At 51.0% G+C, this 14,624-nt stretch overlaps 1 protein-coding gene across 1 annotated transcript in view; it reads right to left on the bottom strand.

Moving 5' to 3' along the window:
* Positions 1 to 669: 669 nt before the first annotated feature.
* LOC149341807 (transcriptional repressor NF-X1-like) overlaps positions 670 to 14,624 on the bottom strand; it is a 29,580-nt gene continuing 15,625 nt past the window's right edge. Inside the window, exons 8-12 of the mRNA XM_089544009.1 lie at positions 12,483 to 12,725; positions 5,764 to 5,948; positions 4,986 to 5,187; positions 3,224 to 3,369; positions 670 to 1,115 (exon numbers count right to left, since the gene is read on the bottom strand). Coding sequence (XP_089400135.1) covers positions 878 to 1,115; positions 3,224 to 3,369; positions 4,986 to 5,187; positions 5,764 to 5,948; positions 12,483 to 12,725 — 1,014 coding nt within the window. The 3' untranslated portion in view covers positions 670 to 877. The remainder of the gene's footprint in view (positions 1,116 to 3,223; positions 3,370 to 4,985; positions 5,188 to 5,763; positions 5,949 to 12,482; positions 12,726 to 14,624) is intronic.

Below are 14,624 nucleotides of genomic sequence, written 5' to 3'. Positions count from 1 at the left end.
TATAACTGGATCATGTGTGATGTGGGAAAGGGGAAAGCCCAACAACGTGATTTTGCACGAGGTCCGAGCCAATTGATAAACGCGCACAATTGATAAACGCGCAAAACGACGGAGAAAAATGAGAAGATTTTGTTCTGTTTTCCTGACACATTAACTTGATCTTTGGATACTTGTCCAGAGTGATTTTGCCATGGCTGCATTTATGAAAATCGGCGCGATATTTGATCACTCCTGTATAATCGGAAGTTTCTGAATATTTGAAACTTCTCAGATATCAATGTAACCAAATAAAAAACATAACTGTATTCGTATTCGAAATATCGAATATTCGCACACTCCTACTAAAATCTGTTGTGATATACACTGACAGTTATAATACCTCCAAAACTGTAGTGACAAACAATCAACCGGTTGGTAACACTACACACGAGATCTCTGAAATTCAATCACTCCATGTACAACTTTATACTGAATTTACATCCATTCCTTTACAACAATGCCTCAAAGGCTGAAACACAGCTTGGCTATAAGAATGCTGCACTATTTGTCATCAGGTTTGCTAGCTTTTCACGAGAACAAGAATAATGTTGCCTAATAAAAAGATAGAAAAAAAAGGCACTTGTTCAATACATATGAATGTGCACGATGCAAAATGAATTAAACAAGGACTACGCAATCTAACCAACACAATTTATTGCAAAAGCTACAATTCAGCACCAATAACCTTTTGTAAGTTGACTACTGCTGTATGATGCAAACAACAAAATTAGAAAACATACATCATACAATACTGCCATCGCACCGCACCGATGTTCTTTCGTTGCAACCTTGAACAAGAGTGCTGTACACCATTCAGCAGGTATGTACCAAAGACGGGTCACGAGTCGTAGTTGAAGTAGTCCAGCGTAGATGAAGATGGTGGTGTCTCTGACTGCACAGCAGAGGCCGACTGGCCAAGGCTGGAGGTGAGGGGCAATGGTGTGCTTGAAGGGAGCACAGTGTTTATACGCTTGCGGCCTTGAGGTAATGGTGCGGGTCCTTTTCTCTGGGGGGTGCATGCTGCTTCTCGCTGGACAACAGCAACCACACTGCCACTTGGAATCCGGCAGCGATCCCTGTGAAGCACAAAAGGATGGCCACTTTCCTTGTTGACCAAACAGCAGAAAGAAAATCCTGTTTTGTACACTTCTTCCTGTGTGTTCACCCCGGCTGATAAGCAATAAGTTAAATCATTGCAATGTAGCCTGGCTAAACTAGAATCTCGTTGATACCAACATGGTTGATATTTCATGATGACACAAATTCGTAAAATTCCCCAGCCAGAGTGCATTATGTACAATGTGTGGGATTTCGGATATTCCAAACTTTCTTCCGCGCCACCGCGGATGATATGAACGCACGAGCCACGACCGCACCCTCAAGCACTAAGCGCTGCCCGCGTACCTATGTCACGCGCGCGGTACGCACATTGCGAGCAGTGAGAAGCAGTGCGCGGTCCACACATCACCGACGTCGTGATTGCTAATCGCACGGTGTGGACTGCAAGTAATGAGCGGCACTGCGTAGCCAGCTGCACATCACCGATTGCCAGTCACGCTATACTCGCCGCAAGTGGCGAGCTGTGGGCTGCACGGCCGTTAATAAAACCCGTCAGCCGTAAACTAATCTATGTGAATGTATTTTTAATGCTTCCGCATACAAGTTTCATTCGTTTTGATGATATGAAATTTCGGATGATACGAATTTTTTTGCGACCCCGTGAGGTTCGTATCACGGAGATTCTACTGTATACTTTTTCTCCATAATCTGTGAAGATCTGCGCTGCAGCAGTGCCTGTGCAACAGTAAAAACCAATTTTTCAAGTTGCCACGGCAGTGCAGCATGCTGATGCGTTGGTTATCCTACACCCTGCTACACTCGGAGCCTTTCTTTTACGGAAGTCCTGATCTTCAAAGAGTGGCGTTTTACGGCCATCATCGTCACTGCTTATCCAGCTGTGCCCATTGCAGGACAAAGGCCTCTTCCATTCATCTCCAGTCAGCCGTGTCCAGTGTCGTCTGAGGCCCCCCCACACCACAAAAAAATGTTTAAATCTCACCTTCACCCCAACGCCCGGCCCTCTCAAATCCCCTGTTATGTCTTCTTGCTCTTGGAAAGCACTCTACTAACTTAATGCACCCCCAATTATCTGTTCTGCACATTGGATGTGCCACCAAAGTCCATCTATTTCCTCTGTTTCACAGCAATGCCAACCACTTCAAGGACTGTCAAGATGCTATGACACAGGCACAAAACCTTGGGCCACATTGTGGCTTGCTTCGCCAGCCAAAGTTTGCAACGCAAAAGTAAACATTCCACGCACAAACACGGTTTTTATTTTACCACCATGACATTAGAAGAGGGTGCCAAAAGTGTGCACAGTATTCTATTTGCTATGGTCACTCCAGTTACACCCGCTTAATGTCAGGCTTACAGCCGTCACTCACTTTTCAGCCAGGATGCCACCACATGATTTTGCCCACTGAGAAAAACTTAATTTCATGCAAATAGTGTTGCTCACTGGCAGGCTAGCTCATAAAATGCACTAGTATAAGCAGTAATTGTCCTTGCACAGCAACTCTAGGCAGTTCTTAATCACAGTGTGAAAAGAACGTGATAGGTAAAACAAACGTGCATGCGCACGCATGCACACAAAAAACCAGTAAAAACACTGCTAGTTTATGTGACTCATGTTCTTTTTTCCCAATTTTCCGGCTTTCTAACTCAATGTAGCCAACTCAGTTGTAAAAACTTAGTTCTAATAAGACTCACAGACATGACTGATGCATTATTTCTGGCAGATGTAGAGTTGTGTCCCATTTCCTGCACACCCCATACTATCTTCTTTGCTCCCATATTTTTATTATTTTCATATTAATCCACCAAAGCTGTAAGGATTGTTCCTAGAAGCCCTGCACATGGTTGGCTGCCAAAATGGCACTGTAAGGATTGTTCCTAGAAGCCTGGTTGTTCCTGGTTGGCTGCCAAAATGGCAAATGGATATTTTGAAAATGTCCAAAACAAAGGGTTTTGTAATAGCGAGAAGTTAACTGTATTAGTAGAGGGATCATACGCATTAGTGCTACAGCATAAAAGTGCAACTGCACATACAAAAAGATGCAACGGAGAGAGAGACAGGCAAGAGAGGTACTATGCTAGAAACGAGACTGAAGACCCCACTCACTTGTAGGCTGACACGACAACATTGCGAAAAGGCTCCTGGTCGTAGCTTTGGGTTTCACAGCCAAAAAACTCTGCCAGCTCATGTACTGCTCTGCGCTGCTCTCGGTTCATGACTGGAAAGCAGTGGCTGCGGAACTTCTGCTTTGACTGATCATGGCAAAAGGAAGAAGAAAAAAGGACAAGTCACTGTCAAGAGTGCACTAAACACCACAGCTGAGTTGCTATGTGTGCCACAAAAACGTCCGAAATAACCATCGGAATAGTGACTATCATAATGCGCAGCGCACCTTGCCTCTTCTTATTCTTCCTCCTCATCGCCATCATCTGGGTTACGTCCACTGCAGGACAGAGGCCTCTCCAATTAGCCTAGTATTGTGCCAGCAGTGGCCCAACAGACTTGAGTCACCCCCAATTACTGCACAGTGCATTGTAGCCCATGCACTTCTGATGTGCATGTAATGGCAGGTATGACGATGATAGGAGGGCACCTGTCGCTAGGCCACAAACTAGCCTGTCTGCATACTCTACGTTTATGAGCTTCGTCACTAGCCCACTGTGATGGCTGATACCACCTGTGCCTTCGCCAGCTGTCCGAACCCAGCTATGCTCCGCTCTGTTCTTCGAGCATGCTGAAAATGTGCACCACATTAAAACATTAAGTTGGGCTATTTGGTAACGGCTTGCAGGAAACATATTCTTAGCGGTAAGAAACAGACACAACACCAAGATACACACACAAAGGACACCCGCTAGACTTCAACTATCTTTACTGGACACTTGTACGACATAAATATGTATCACTGAGCACACACAGGTGCCTCGTCATCCGCATCAGGTCTAACTACGCCCTCCCCTCTCCTGCAAGGCATACGGTTGCGCAGATACACAATCTCTTTTTCTGCCAACGCCAGGGAGGGAGTGCTTAGGAGGAGGGAGTGCTTGTGTAAGGTTAATATTTGAAGGTAGTTTTTCTTCCTATTCGTGTTCAAAAATTGCAATAGTTGCGCACCCTTATATACTACAGAATACTGTATAGCTACAATAGCGAAGTAGTAGTAAAACTAACACTTCAGTGACACGAATAGCACATTTTTTCACATCCCTAATACAATTGTGCAGATGTGAACACCTGCCCTTACGGAAAAAAAACCAGTGGTTACACATGCTATGCTCATACTGTATTTATTCGAATCTAGGCCGATAGTTTTTTTAAAAACACGAGATACGAAACTCTTAGATAGGCTAAAATTCGGGGACCTTGTTGTAGTAATAAAATACGATGACAAAAGATATAAACACAAAAAAAAAGTAGCACATAGGTGGCGGCCCCATGAAACGCCAACAGAAGACGGTACTGTAGCCATTACTCTCTCTAGCCTACACCTATAAGAGCCCATGTGAGCATTGGCTGCCATTTTTACCTCCCTTCCTCTTCATGTGGTGGCGTGGGCATGTGATAAGAAGGTCAGCAATGATGACGACGAGTGAGCGGAAGAAGGTTTAGGGAAATAAATGCCGTTTGCATGCTGGTCCTGCAGCTGTTCTCAACTGTTTTTTCAGACAACTTACATTCGAGGAATCTTTTTTTTTTTTAATTTCTCAACTTTCGGGTGTTGGCTTAGGATCGAGGCCGGCATAGATTCGAGTAAATACGATACTTCTCACTCACTAAAAATCAATACTATCCGTCGCTTAGTGAGAAATTAACTGAGCTATGAACTTTGTAGTGCTGTAGTGCTGTAGGGAGAGTGGGCAACACGTACCTGCCGAGCTGTCTGCACCAGCTGTGTGAGCGCCTGGTGCACCGACAGTATAAAGGTTGGATTCTTGCGCGCCTCGTCCTTCAGGAACTCGGAGTAAGATGGCGGACCCACTCGGCTGGACACATCCGCATTCTGAATCTGCAAGGCACTTGCCAGCCGCCGATTGCGCTCCAGCACAGCACATTCTTCGTCACACTCCAACCTGGAACAACAGAGGGGACCTCACCTGTGACATTTCATCTCAACTCTGTCAGGCAAACTGTCTACGATAATTAATGAATCCAATCGGTAATAACATCAAAGCTGGGGGAGTAGCTACAAGGCATGGTGTAGTGGAGTGCTTTATATTCATTTCAACTTGCTGGAGTTCAGTTATGTGTAATGAAATCTCAGTACATGGGCGTTTTCAAATTTTGCCATCACTGAAACGTGGCTTCCAGGGTAAGCCTCAAAACAATGTCATCTTTCTCGGCACAAGGACCTCAAGGCCACTGTGACAAGCGAGGTAATAATTTGCAAAGGTTACCAAGCGCTAGAAGTACGGGACGCACGACAAGCTGCACACAGAAAGAGACCGTCTTCTGTAGCAACAATGCAAGTTAAAGCAAAAAAGAAAAAAAATTGCCCTCAATGCAGTTCCAAAAAGCGGAAGCTGGCCTTGCAAGGCTAGAATGCAATTTGTGCCCCTGACTGCAGTTGCTTGTAAGTGAGGGATGGCAATGAACTCTGAACGTAGTGAAATAAATGTTCAGTGGTTGTAACCAAAAATGGTACGTGCCTGGAAGCCCTGGATCTTGATAGGTTGACTACGCGGCTTATGTCGACACTTTCCCCCATCTGGATCTCCTGGATTGTGGAAGCCAGCAAGGATGCGGACAGCTGATGAAAGCCTGGCTGCTGTGCCTCTGAGCTGCCACAGGGAAGTTTCTCCGAACGACGGCCACACTCGCATGAGATGCTCACCTGTGCATATAACATTGGTGCACTCTTCGCATTGCTTGTTCACAGGCTGCTGGCAGCATTACACTTAGGACAAATGAGAGATGCTGTAGTGGGGGGGCTCCAGGTAATTTTGACCCCCTGGGTTCTTTAACATGCACTCATATTGTAACGGCATACGACCTTCGCAACCAAGAGCGCGCTGCGGTATATAAATAAAGAAGAGGCGCGGGGCGAGCGCGAGGGGAGAGCGCGCGGCGCTAGCGCGTGAGGAAGAGAATAAAGGAGAATCGCCGCGGCCGGTTATGTCTGGGTCTCCTGTGTCTGAGTCTCTGTGCCTTTCTCTGCGCGGGCCCGCCGTCCCATAACATTTGGTGGCAGCGGTGGGATCATGCTGCTCACCCGCTCCCAGAATCAAGTCCCCGACGTGCCAGTCGACAGGACTCCGCCACCAGCCGACGGCGCCGACGACGCCGCGGCCGGCATCGCTACACCTGGGCGCTCGGAGGGGCTCGGTTCTCCGCAGCGGCTGAACGCCGGTATTCAGCGCCTCCTCGATATTTTTACTCAGCGGATGGACGCATGGGAGGCCCGTCTGACTGTCCAGGCTGGGGAGATGGAGGCGATCCGGCGCGACTTCCGTCGCCTTCTGCCAGGCGAGCCGAACACGGGTCCGGTGCCTCTGGACGTCCCCGCCACCGCTGTACCCAGCTCTGCCGTCGCTGTACCTGCGGTCGTAGCCGCCAACAGCGTACTCGGCGCGGGCGCATCATTGGACGTCGTGGAGTTGCCCACGTTCGACGGCACCATTTCGTGGGATGCTTACCGCATCCAGCTGGACAGTATTGCGGCGGCGAGAGGCTGGGACGAGCAGATGAAGGCACGGATGCTCGTCGCCAAACTGAGAGGCCGCGCGACTGAGCTGCTGCAGAACGTGCCGCCTGACCAGCTGGGCTCTTATACTGTCCTGGCGGGCCTCCTCGCCGACCACTACAGTGCCTCAGGTCACCCCCGTGTGCAGTACCACCGCCTGCGAGTCCGCCGTCAAGAGCCTGGGGAGACATACCAGGACCTCGCTGCCGCCATTGAACGCCTGGCTCTGCAGTCGTTGCCGGGGGCGCCTCAGAACGCCGTGGCCCTGGTCGGCACCGAGGCATTCGTCGACGCCATCCGACTCCCTGAGGTGCAGCGCTTGGTCCGCTCTGGGCGTCCTGAGTCCGTCCGCGCCGCCATGGCGCTCGCCGTCGAGGCGGAATCGACTTTGCTGGCCACGCGGGGGTCGCCACCGTCTTCCGAGCACAGCGTCCCGGTGCAGGCTCCTCGGTTCTCAGTCCCCACAGCGGCCTCTACCCGACGCAGGCGTATTGACACCCGCACGACCTGCTTCCGCTGCAGCCTGAGGGGACACTACGCGAGGGACTGTGCTGGCCCTCCGAAGTCGGAAAACGATTCGGTGGAACGGTGCCCCCGGATAAAGTCCGTCCCCGCACTCCTTAGTTCGCCGCGTCCCCTTCTTTCGTCGGCTTCGATGACAACGGAAGCTCCCTACGTGCTCGTTGACGTCGCCCTGCTTGATCGGCACGTAGCGGCCTTGGTCGACACTGGAGCGGCTGTTAATGTGCTCGACAAATCGCTTATTGTCAACGCGCCCCACCTGCTTCTTCCAGCTGCCAAAACCCGGCTCGTAGCTTTTAACGGCGCCCCGGTGGAGCAAGTCGGACGTGTTACCATCAACGTGACAGCACTCGGAAAGACCATCTCCACCGAGTTTGTTGTCGCGGACAGCCCTATTTGGCCAGTAATCCTCGGGTGCGGGTGGTGCCAGCAAGCCGGAGTCGTTCTCAATTTTACCACCACAGAACCACGTGCGAGCCAAACGCAGTGTGGGCCGGGTTGGCTTAGCTGGATTTCCAGCGTCGGTGTCACCCTGTGGCAGTCCCTGGTGTCGGCGACCAAGCGTGCTTTGGGATCTGTGCGCTACCTCGGAACGAAGTGGCCACGTCGAGTCAAGCCAGTCGACGTCACTACCGTGACTGTGGCGACCGCCGTGACTCTGCCACCGGGTGCGGCAACTTGGGTGCATGCCAAGTCTGACAATCCGATCACAGCGGATGTGATTTTCGAACCTACCCGGTGTTCGGCTCCGGCCCGAGAGATGATCTCCCCTCGAAGCCTTCTGTCGGTGCTCAATGGAGAGGCCCACGTGTTAATGCTTAATATCAGCCGCGCACCGCTCGTGCTGACTCCCGGCACGCAATTGGGTGCAGCATCAGTCTTGGACTCAGCATCACCGGTTGCGTCTTTGCAGCATGAAAAACCATCTCACCACACTCCAGCGCCGGCGGTCCTATCATGGGACGCATTTAACTTTGGGCCCACCCTGACCTGCGCGGAGCTCGCCTCTCTGAAGGCCTTGCTGCTCGAGCATCGCAGTTGCCTTGCTCTAAGCGCCAGTGAACTCGGGTGCACTTCCTGGGCCCAACACCGGATAAACACCGAAAACCGTGGGCCTATTCATCACCAACCTCGCCGTGTCGCGCCAGCTGAACGGAGAGTCATCCAGCAGCACGTATGCGACATGCTTGACCAGGGAATCATCGCCCCTTCTTGTAGCCCTTGGTCCTCCCCTGTCGTCCTTGTGCGCAAGAAGGATGGAACACTCCGCTTCTGCGTAGATTACCGCAAGTTGAACGCTATCACTCGTCTCGACGTGTACCCGCTGCCCCGCCTCGACGATGCACTTGACCGCCTGAAGGGGGCCCGTTATTTTTCCACCCTAGATCTGCTCTCGGGCTACTGGCAGGTGCCTGTTCACCCCGATGATGTGGAAAAGACAGCATTCGTGACTCCCGACGGCCTCTACCAATTCAACCGTATGCCGTTCGGTCTCTCAAATGCTCCAGCCACCTTTCAGCGCCTCATGGACCGCGTCTTAGGCCATATGAAGTGGACTATGGCGCTGGTCTACCTGGATGACGTCATTGTCTATGCGGCCACGTTTGATGAACACCAAAGGCGACTCAAACTCGTCCTCGAAGCCCTTACCTCTGCTGGGCTTCGCTTAAAACCAAAGAAATGTTTCTTCGGTTTCGCAGAGGTCACGTACTTGGGTCACGTTGTGAGCCGGCATGGCATCCGTCCCGACCCGGAGAAGCTAAAAGCGCTTACGGCTTACGAAGCTCCCACCACTGCCAAGGAGCTCAAAAGTTTCCTCGGATTTGCTTCATACTTCCGTCGTTTTATACCCAACTTTGCCAAGCGAAGCGCTCCGTTGACCGCCCTACTGAAGAAGAATGCAGCGTGGAGTTGGACACCGGCCCAACAGCTCGCCTTCCTTGACGTCAAGCACGCGCTCCTCGAGCCTCCTACGTTGGCCCATTACAACGAATCGGCCCCCATCGTCCTCCACACGGATGCCAGCCAAGATGGGCTCGGCGCTGTCCTTCTGCAGGAAGACGAGTCTGGTGACCATAAAGTCCTAGGTTACGCCAGCCGCCAGCTTTCCGACGTTGAGCGCCGCCGCCACTCTTCAGAACTCGAGTGCCTCGCCGTTGTCTGGGCCGTCGAGAAGTTCCGTCCCTACTTGTACGGCCGTCACTTTACCATCGTCACGGACAATAGCGCTCTGACTTGGCTGCAGTCTGCCAAACACTTAAATGCCAAGATTGCACGCTGGTCCCTGCAACTTCAAGAGTATGATTTCACCATAGTGCATCGGCGCGGCTCTGCACATCAGGATGCCGATTTCCTTTCTCGCCACCCTTGTTCCGTGACAGCTTTGACGGACCTCAGGACTGCGCAAGCGCAAGATCCCGACGTTGCTGCCATAATCCACTCCCTTGGCACCGCCGTCGGCGCAGGTCTCCGCAAACTGCGCCGGGTCTATCAAATGAAGGAAAACCTCTTGTGTCATGTGAAGTGGTTCCGTGGTCGACCACCCGTGTGGTTGCCAGTTGTGCCGGCAACACTGCGGTCGCAAATCTTGCGCGGCCTACACGACGCTCCCACGGCTGGTCACCTTGGTCGCAGCAAAACCTACGCACGAGTGTCGGAGCGCTTTTGGTGGCCTAATATGTCCAGAGACGTCAAGGAACACGTGGCGTCCTGCCAGACGTGCCAGTTCAGGAAGTCATCTACACAAGTAACCAAGCCACCCCCGCAGGCGTTTTCGCCGCCGAGTTCACCTTTCGAACTGGTTGGACTGGATCATTTGGGCCCGTTCCCGAAGACACGCGCCGGCAACCGGTATATTCTGGTTGCGGTCGACTACTTCTCCAAGTGGGTCGAAGCACTGCCCGTTCCCGATACGTCGTCCGCTCATGCCGTCTTGTTTGTGGAACAACATCTTGTTCTTCGGCATGGTGTGCCACAACGCCTCATCACGGACCGCGGGAGCTGCTTTATGTCCCAAGAATTTGAGCGTGCCCTCCGCTCCTTCGGCATTGCGCATTCCACTACATCCGTCAATCATCCCCAGTGCAATGGCCTCGTGGAGCGTGTCAACCGCACCCTTACGGATATACTCGCCTCCTACGTCGCTCCGTCCCACACAAACTGGGATCGTTTTGTTTCTACTGCAGCTTTTGCAATCAACACTGCGGCTCAAGAAACAACGCATGTCACGCCGTTCTCAGTCGTCTATGGCAGAACGCCCTCCATCCCTCTCGACGCGCAGTTGGGCCTTCGCCATCCTACTGCGTCACCGACTGACTGCGCCCAACGACTTCGTTCCGCCCGCCTCGACGCTCAGCGCAACCTTCTCACGGCCCACGCGCGTGCGCAAGTGGCCAATGCTGCAGCACCACCACCTCCCTCCTTTCGGTCCGGTGACTTGGTCCTCGTTCGCCGCACCATCCGCGTGACTGGCCGTGCCGCGAAGCTCTTGCCCCGATACCGCGGCCCTTACCGTGTAGTTGCACGGCTCGGCCCCGTTACGTACCGTCTAGAAGACCTCCCCGAGCTTCGACCACGCGGTGTACACCACATTTTTCCGGAACATGTCTCCAACATGAAGCGCTATGTCTCCGGCACCCGCCGTGATCCCGACTTGGCTCCCACGTCCTCCCTAGTGCCGCCCTCCCGTACCAGCACCAGGCCTCCCTTCCTGAATGCCGCCCCTTAAGTGGAGCGCTGCTCCGTGAACGCAATCCCAAGTCCCGCGGTGCGAGAAGCCCTCGCAGTTTTCGTACGGCGAGGAGTCGCCTAGAAGAAGCCCCGGGATCTACCGGGACCGTCTCGTGTCAGACGACACTGTCATCACAACGTGACGATGCCTCCTGCGCACCAAGCTGCGCCGGTGCGAAGAACCTCAGCCCGGGCTCATCGGGACGAGTTCGATGCCGCCTGCAAAGCGAAGCACGCGCTAGGGGACACCAGCGGTGTCTTCCCCCTCTTATCTTGGAGACTGGAAGAGACTCTTATCTTCCCCCTCTTCTCCCCCCCCCCCCCCCCCCCCGGTGGAAAGATGTAACGGCATACGACCTTCGCAACCAAGAGCGCGCTGCGGTATATAAATAAAGAAGAGGCGCGGGGCGAGCGCGAGGGGAGAGCGCGCGGCGCTAGCGCGTGAGGAAGAGAATAAAGGAGAATCGCCGCGGCCGGTTATGTCTGGGTCTCCTGTGTCTGAGTCTCTGTGCCTTTCTCTGCGCGGGCCCGCCGTCCCGTAACAATATATCGCTCAGTACATGGGCCTCCAGCATTTCGCCTCGATCAACATGTGACCACCGCGGCCGGCATCACACCTGCGTCTTTCGGGTCAGCAGCCGAGCAACACAATTACCGAGCCACTGCAGCGGCTCAATTGATAAAGGCCACTGAATAAATGTTAGTAGTTAATTGATGAAAAGTGTCACTTTTAGCAATCTAAAAAGTACTAGAAAATACAGTGTAACAAAAATACACAGGGCTATGGCAGGAAAGACCTGATTATGTGTAACATGCTAATCAATTTACTTCACAGGCCTCTCCCTGATTTATCCATTGCTCATTATTCACTTAATTTGTTTATTTGTACTACAGGCCACGCTCCAGGCTCATACATAGAGTGAGTGTCACTTCAAAAGTTTAAAGGCAATCTTCATTTCTTGTTTACACTACAAGCCTTTTTCCTGGATCCCATCCATATGGAGTAAGTGCAGAGACTTTTTCAAACAAAAGCTTAAAGGCCACCAGTCATGCCACTCATCCATGTTGTGGATGTAAACCAGGCCCCTGAAACCCCATACGAGTCATAGAGGGAGGAGGAACTGCTCAGTCTACAAACTTTTCAAATGCTGGGCATACTCTAAGAGAAGCAATGAAAGGCAGAAGCAAGCCTGATGGACTTTATTTAGCACATGCAGCAAAATGTACATACTGTAAAAGAAATTTAAAAGGAAGAGAGAGAGAAAAGCAACACCTTCACAGTAAAGCAACTTTGATCACAACAAAAAATCATCAGTTTTAGAAGTAGCAAAAAAAAAAAAAAAACTTTCAACCTGAAATGCTTCTACTGTTTTTATCCCCCTAGCACAAGCCAGCTGGACGTAGTACTGCACTGCTGCTAGCTCAGCCACGTACCAGAGTCTTGCAGGTGGAAGAGGATGGGCATGGGGTGCCAGGGTGACATGGCTCGCCGCAGGGGTGGCCACACGAAGGCCGTGGTGTCGGGCACGGCTGGGAGCATGTGTGTGCAGGACTTTGCGAGGGGCACTCGCCCTGGTGGCACGTCTGCTGGCACTGGTGCTGGCCACAGGGCAAGTCACGCAGACACGGCCGACCACACGAGAGGCCCTCCAGAAAGCAGGGCACAGCGCGGCGCTTCTGTGACGAGAAGGAAAAAGAAACTGCAGCTGCTAAACCGTGTAAGCCACTGACTGCAAGCAACAGTCGGTCTAATACCAGCTAACATGAGTGTGGACAGAAGACAAGGCAATGTGACATGCGACACCATCATGTGTAGTCATGAGCAATATGAGGCAACTAAGTTTTCGCACAAAAACGCAAATTTTCTGGTTATTTCTCCACTAAATTTCAAAATGATTGTTGGATACTATACCCCGAGATGAAAACTAGTTAGAAAACTGAAAAAAAAAAAAAAAAAACAGCTTATCACACATAAATACATCATCAATTTCATCATCATCATCATCAGCCTGACTACACCCACTGCAGGGCAAAGGCCTCTCCCATGTCTCGCCATTTAACCCTGTCCTTTGTCAGTTGCCGCCACTGTATCCCCGCAAACTTCTTAATCTCATCCACCCACCTAACTTTCTGCCGTCCCCTGCTACGTTTGCTTTCTCTTGGAATCCACTCCGTTACCCTTAAGGACCAGCGGTTATCCTGCCTTCGCATTACATGCCCTGCCCAAGCCCATTTCTTCCTCTTGATTTCAACTAAGATGCCATTAACCCGCGTTTGTTCCCTCACCCACTCCGCCCTCTTCCGATCTCTTAACGTTACACCTATCATTTTCCTTTCCATAGCTCGCTGCGTTGTTCTTAACTTAAGCTGAACCCTCTTTGCTAGCCTCCACGTTTCTGCCCCACAGGTGAGTACCGGTAGGATACAGCTGTTGTATACTTTTCTCTTTAGGGATATTGGTAAGCTACCATTGAATGGTAGCTCAATAATTTGAACTCTGTTAATTCGAAATCTCTGATAATTCGAATAATTTCTGCAGTCCCGTAATTTATGATTAGTGCTTGGACTTTTCAGTTTTTATTTTTTGAAAATTTGGCAGTCTTTTTCAGTGTTTATTTCAGAACACCACTTTCGTTTTTATTTGCCGAATATTATTATCTACATAAGTATTTTCAGTTTTTATTGGTGAAACATACGATGCTCTTGTGATGTACTGAGAGATGTATTGAACGATACCCCCTGACGAGTTAGCGCACGAGAGATTGCTTGGAAAGAGCAACCTGGGTCGTACGAGCCCCACCACTGGTGGCAGCACCTGCCATCACAGGGCAGTGGCTCATTGCTTAACCGCTGCACCACAGCGCAGGAGTGGTATGAGGACTCCCAGGAATCTATGAGAGTCGAGAATGGCCAATTCACAATATACTATATATGCATTACCCCACTGATGCTGTCACATCACACCATTAACGTAGAGCTTAAGTGCCTCCTCCAATTTTTCATTCTGTGTGTGTGCGAAGGGAGGTGGGAGCAGCAGCATTTCACAGGTGAGCGTTCACCAGCAGTTTGTGCTGTAATCTAAGCCACTGGGACCCATACATGGCACCACATTGAAATGAGTAGATACAGTGAGTAATGTGAAGAATTTAAAGTACAGCATAAAAGTAGAACAAAGCTTGCAATAAACATTCACATTGTGTGTGCATGTGGCACCAGCTGCACTTCAATAAATAGGCGCTCAAGGAAGTCCCGTGATCTTTTGCCATGCTACTAGAGTGCTGAAGGTGAGCTGCCGCACTATCATGCTTCACTGGTAGGGGCAGGTCGGCAGTGTGGCCTGTTCAAACTAACCCCCTTCATTCGCTCGTGTATTTGAGTGGGCAGGCTACTTCTTCAAATAAATGTGGGGGAGCAAAGTGACAGTTTGAGTAAACTAGAGGTTCAAACAAGACCGTTGCAAGAGTTTCCCATGTACTACAGTTCACAGCAAACAATGACCCATGCTGATCTAACTTTAATTAGCAGTTTCACAGGTCCACACTGCCTCAATCCCAATTCATGGTCACTCTTACTAAG

Source organism: Amblyomma mixtum, chromosome 5 (genome assembly GCF_055824585.1).
Source record: "Amblyomma mixtum isolate Tamu chromosome 5, ASM5582458v1, whole genome shotgun sequence".
In the NCBI taxonomy this organism is placed as follows: Eukaryota; Metazoa; Arthropoda; class Arachnida; order Ixodida; family Ixodidae; genus Amblyomma; species Amblyomma mixtum.
Note: the sequence above shows the minus strand (reverse complement) of the source record. Positions and strands in the feature narration are given on the sequence as shown.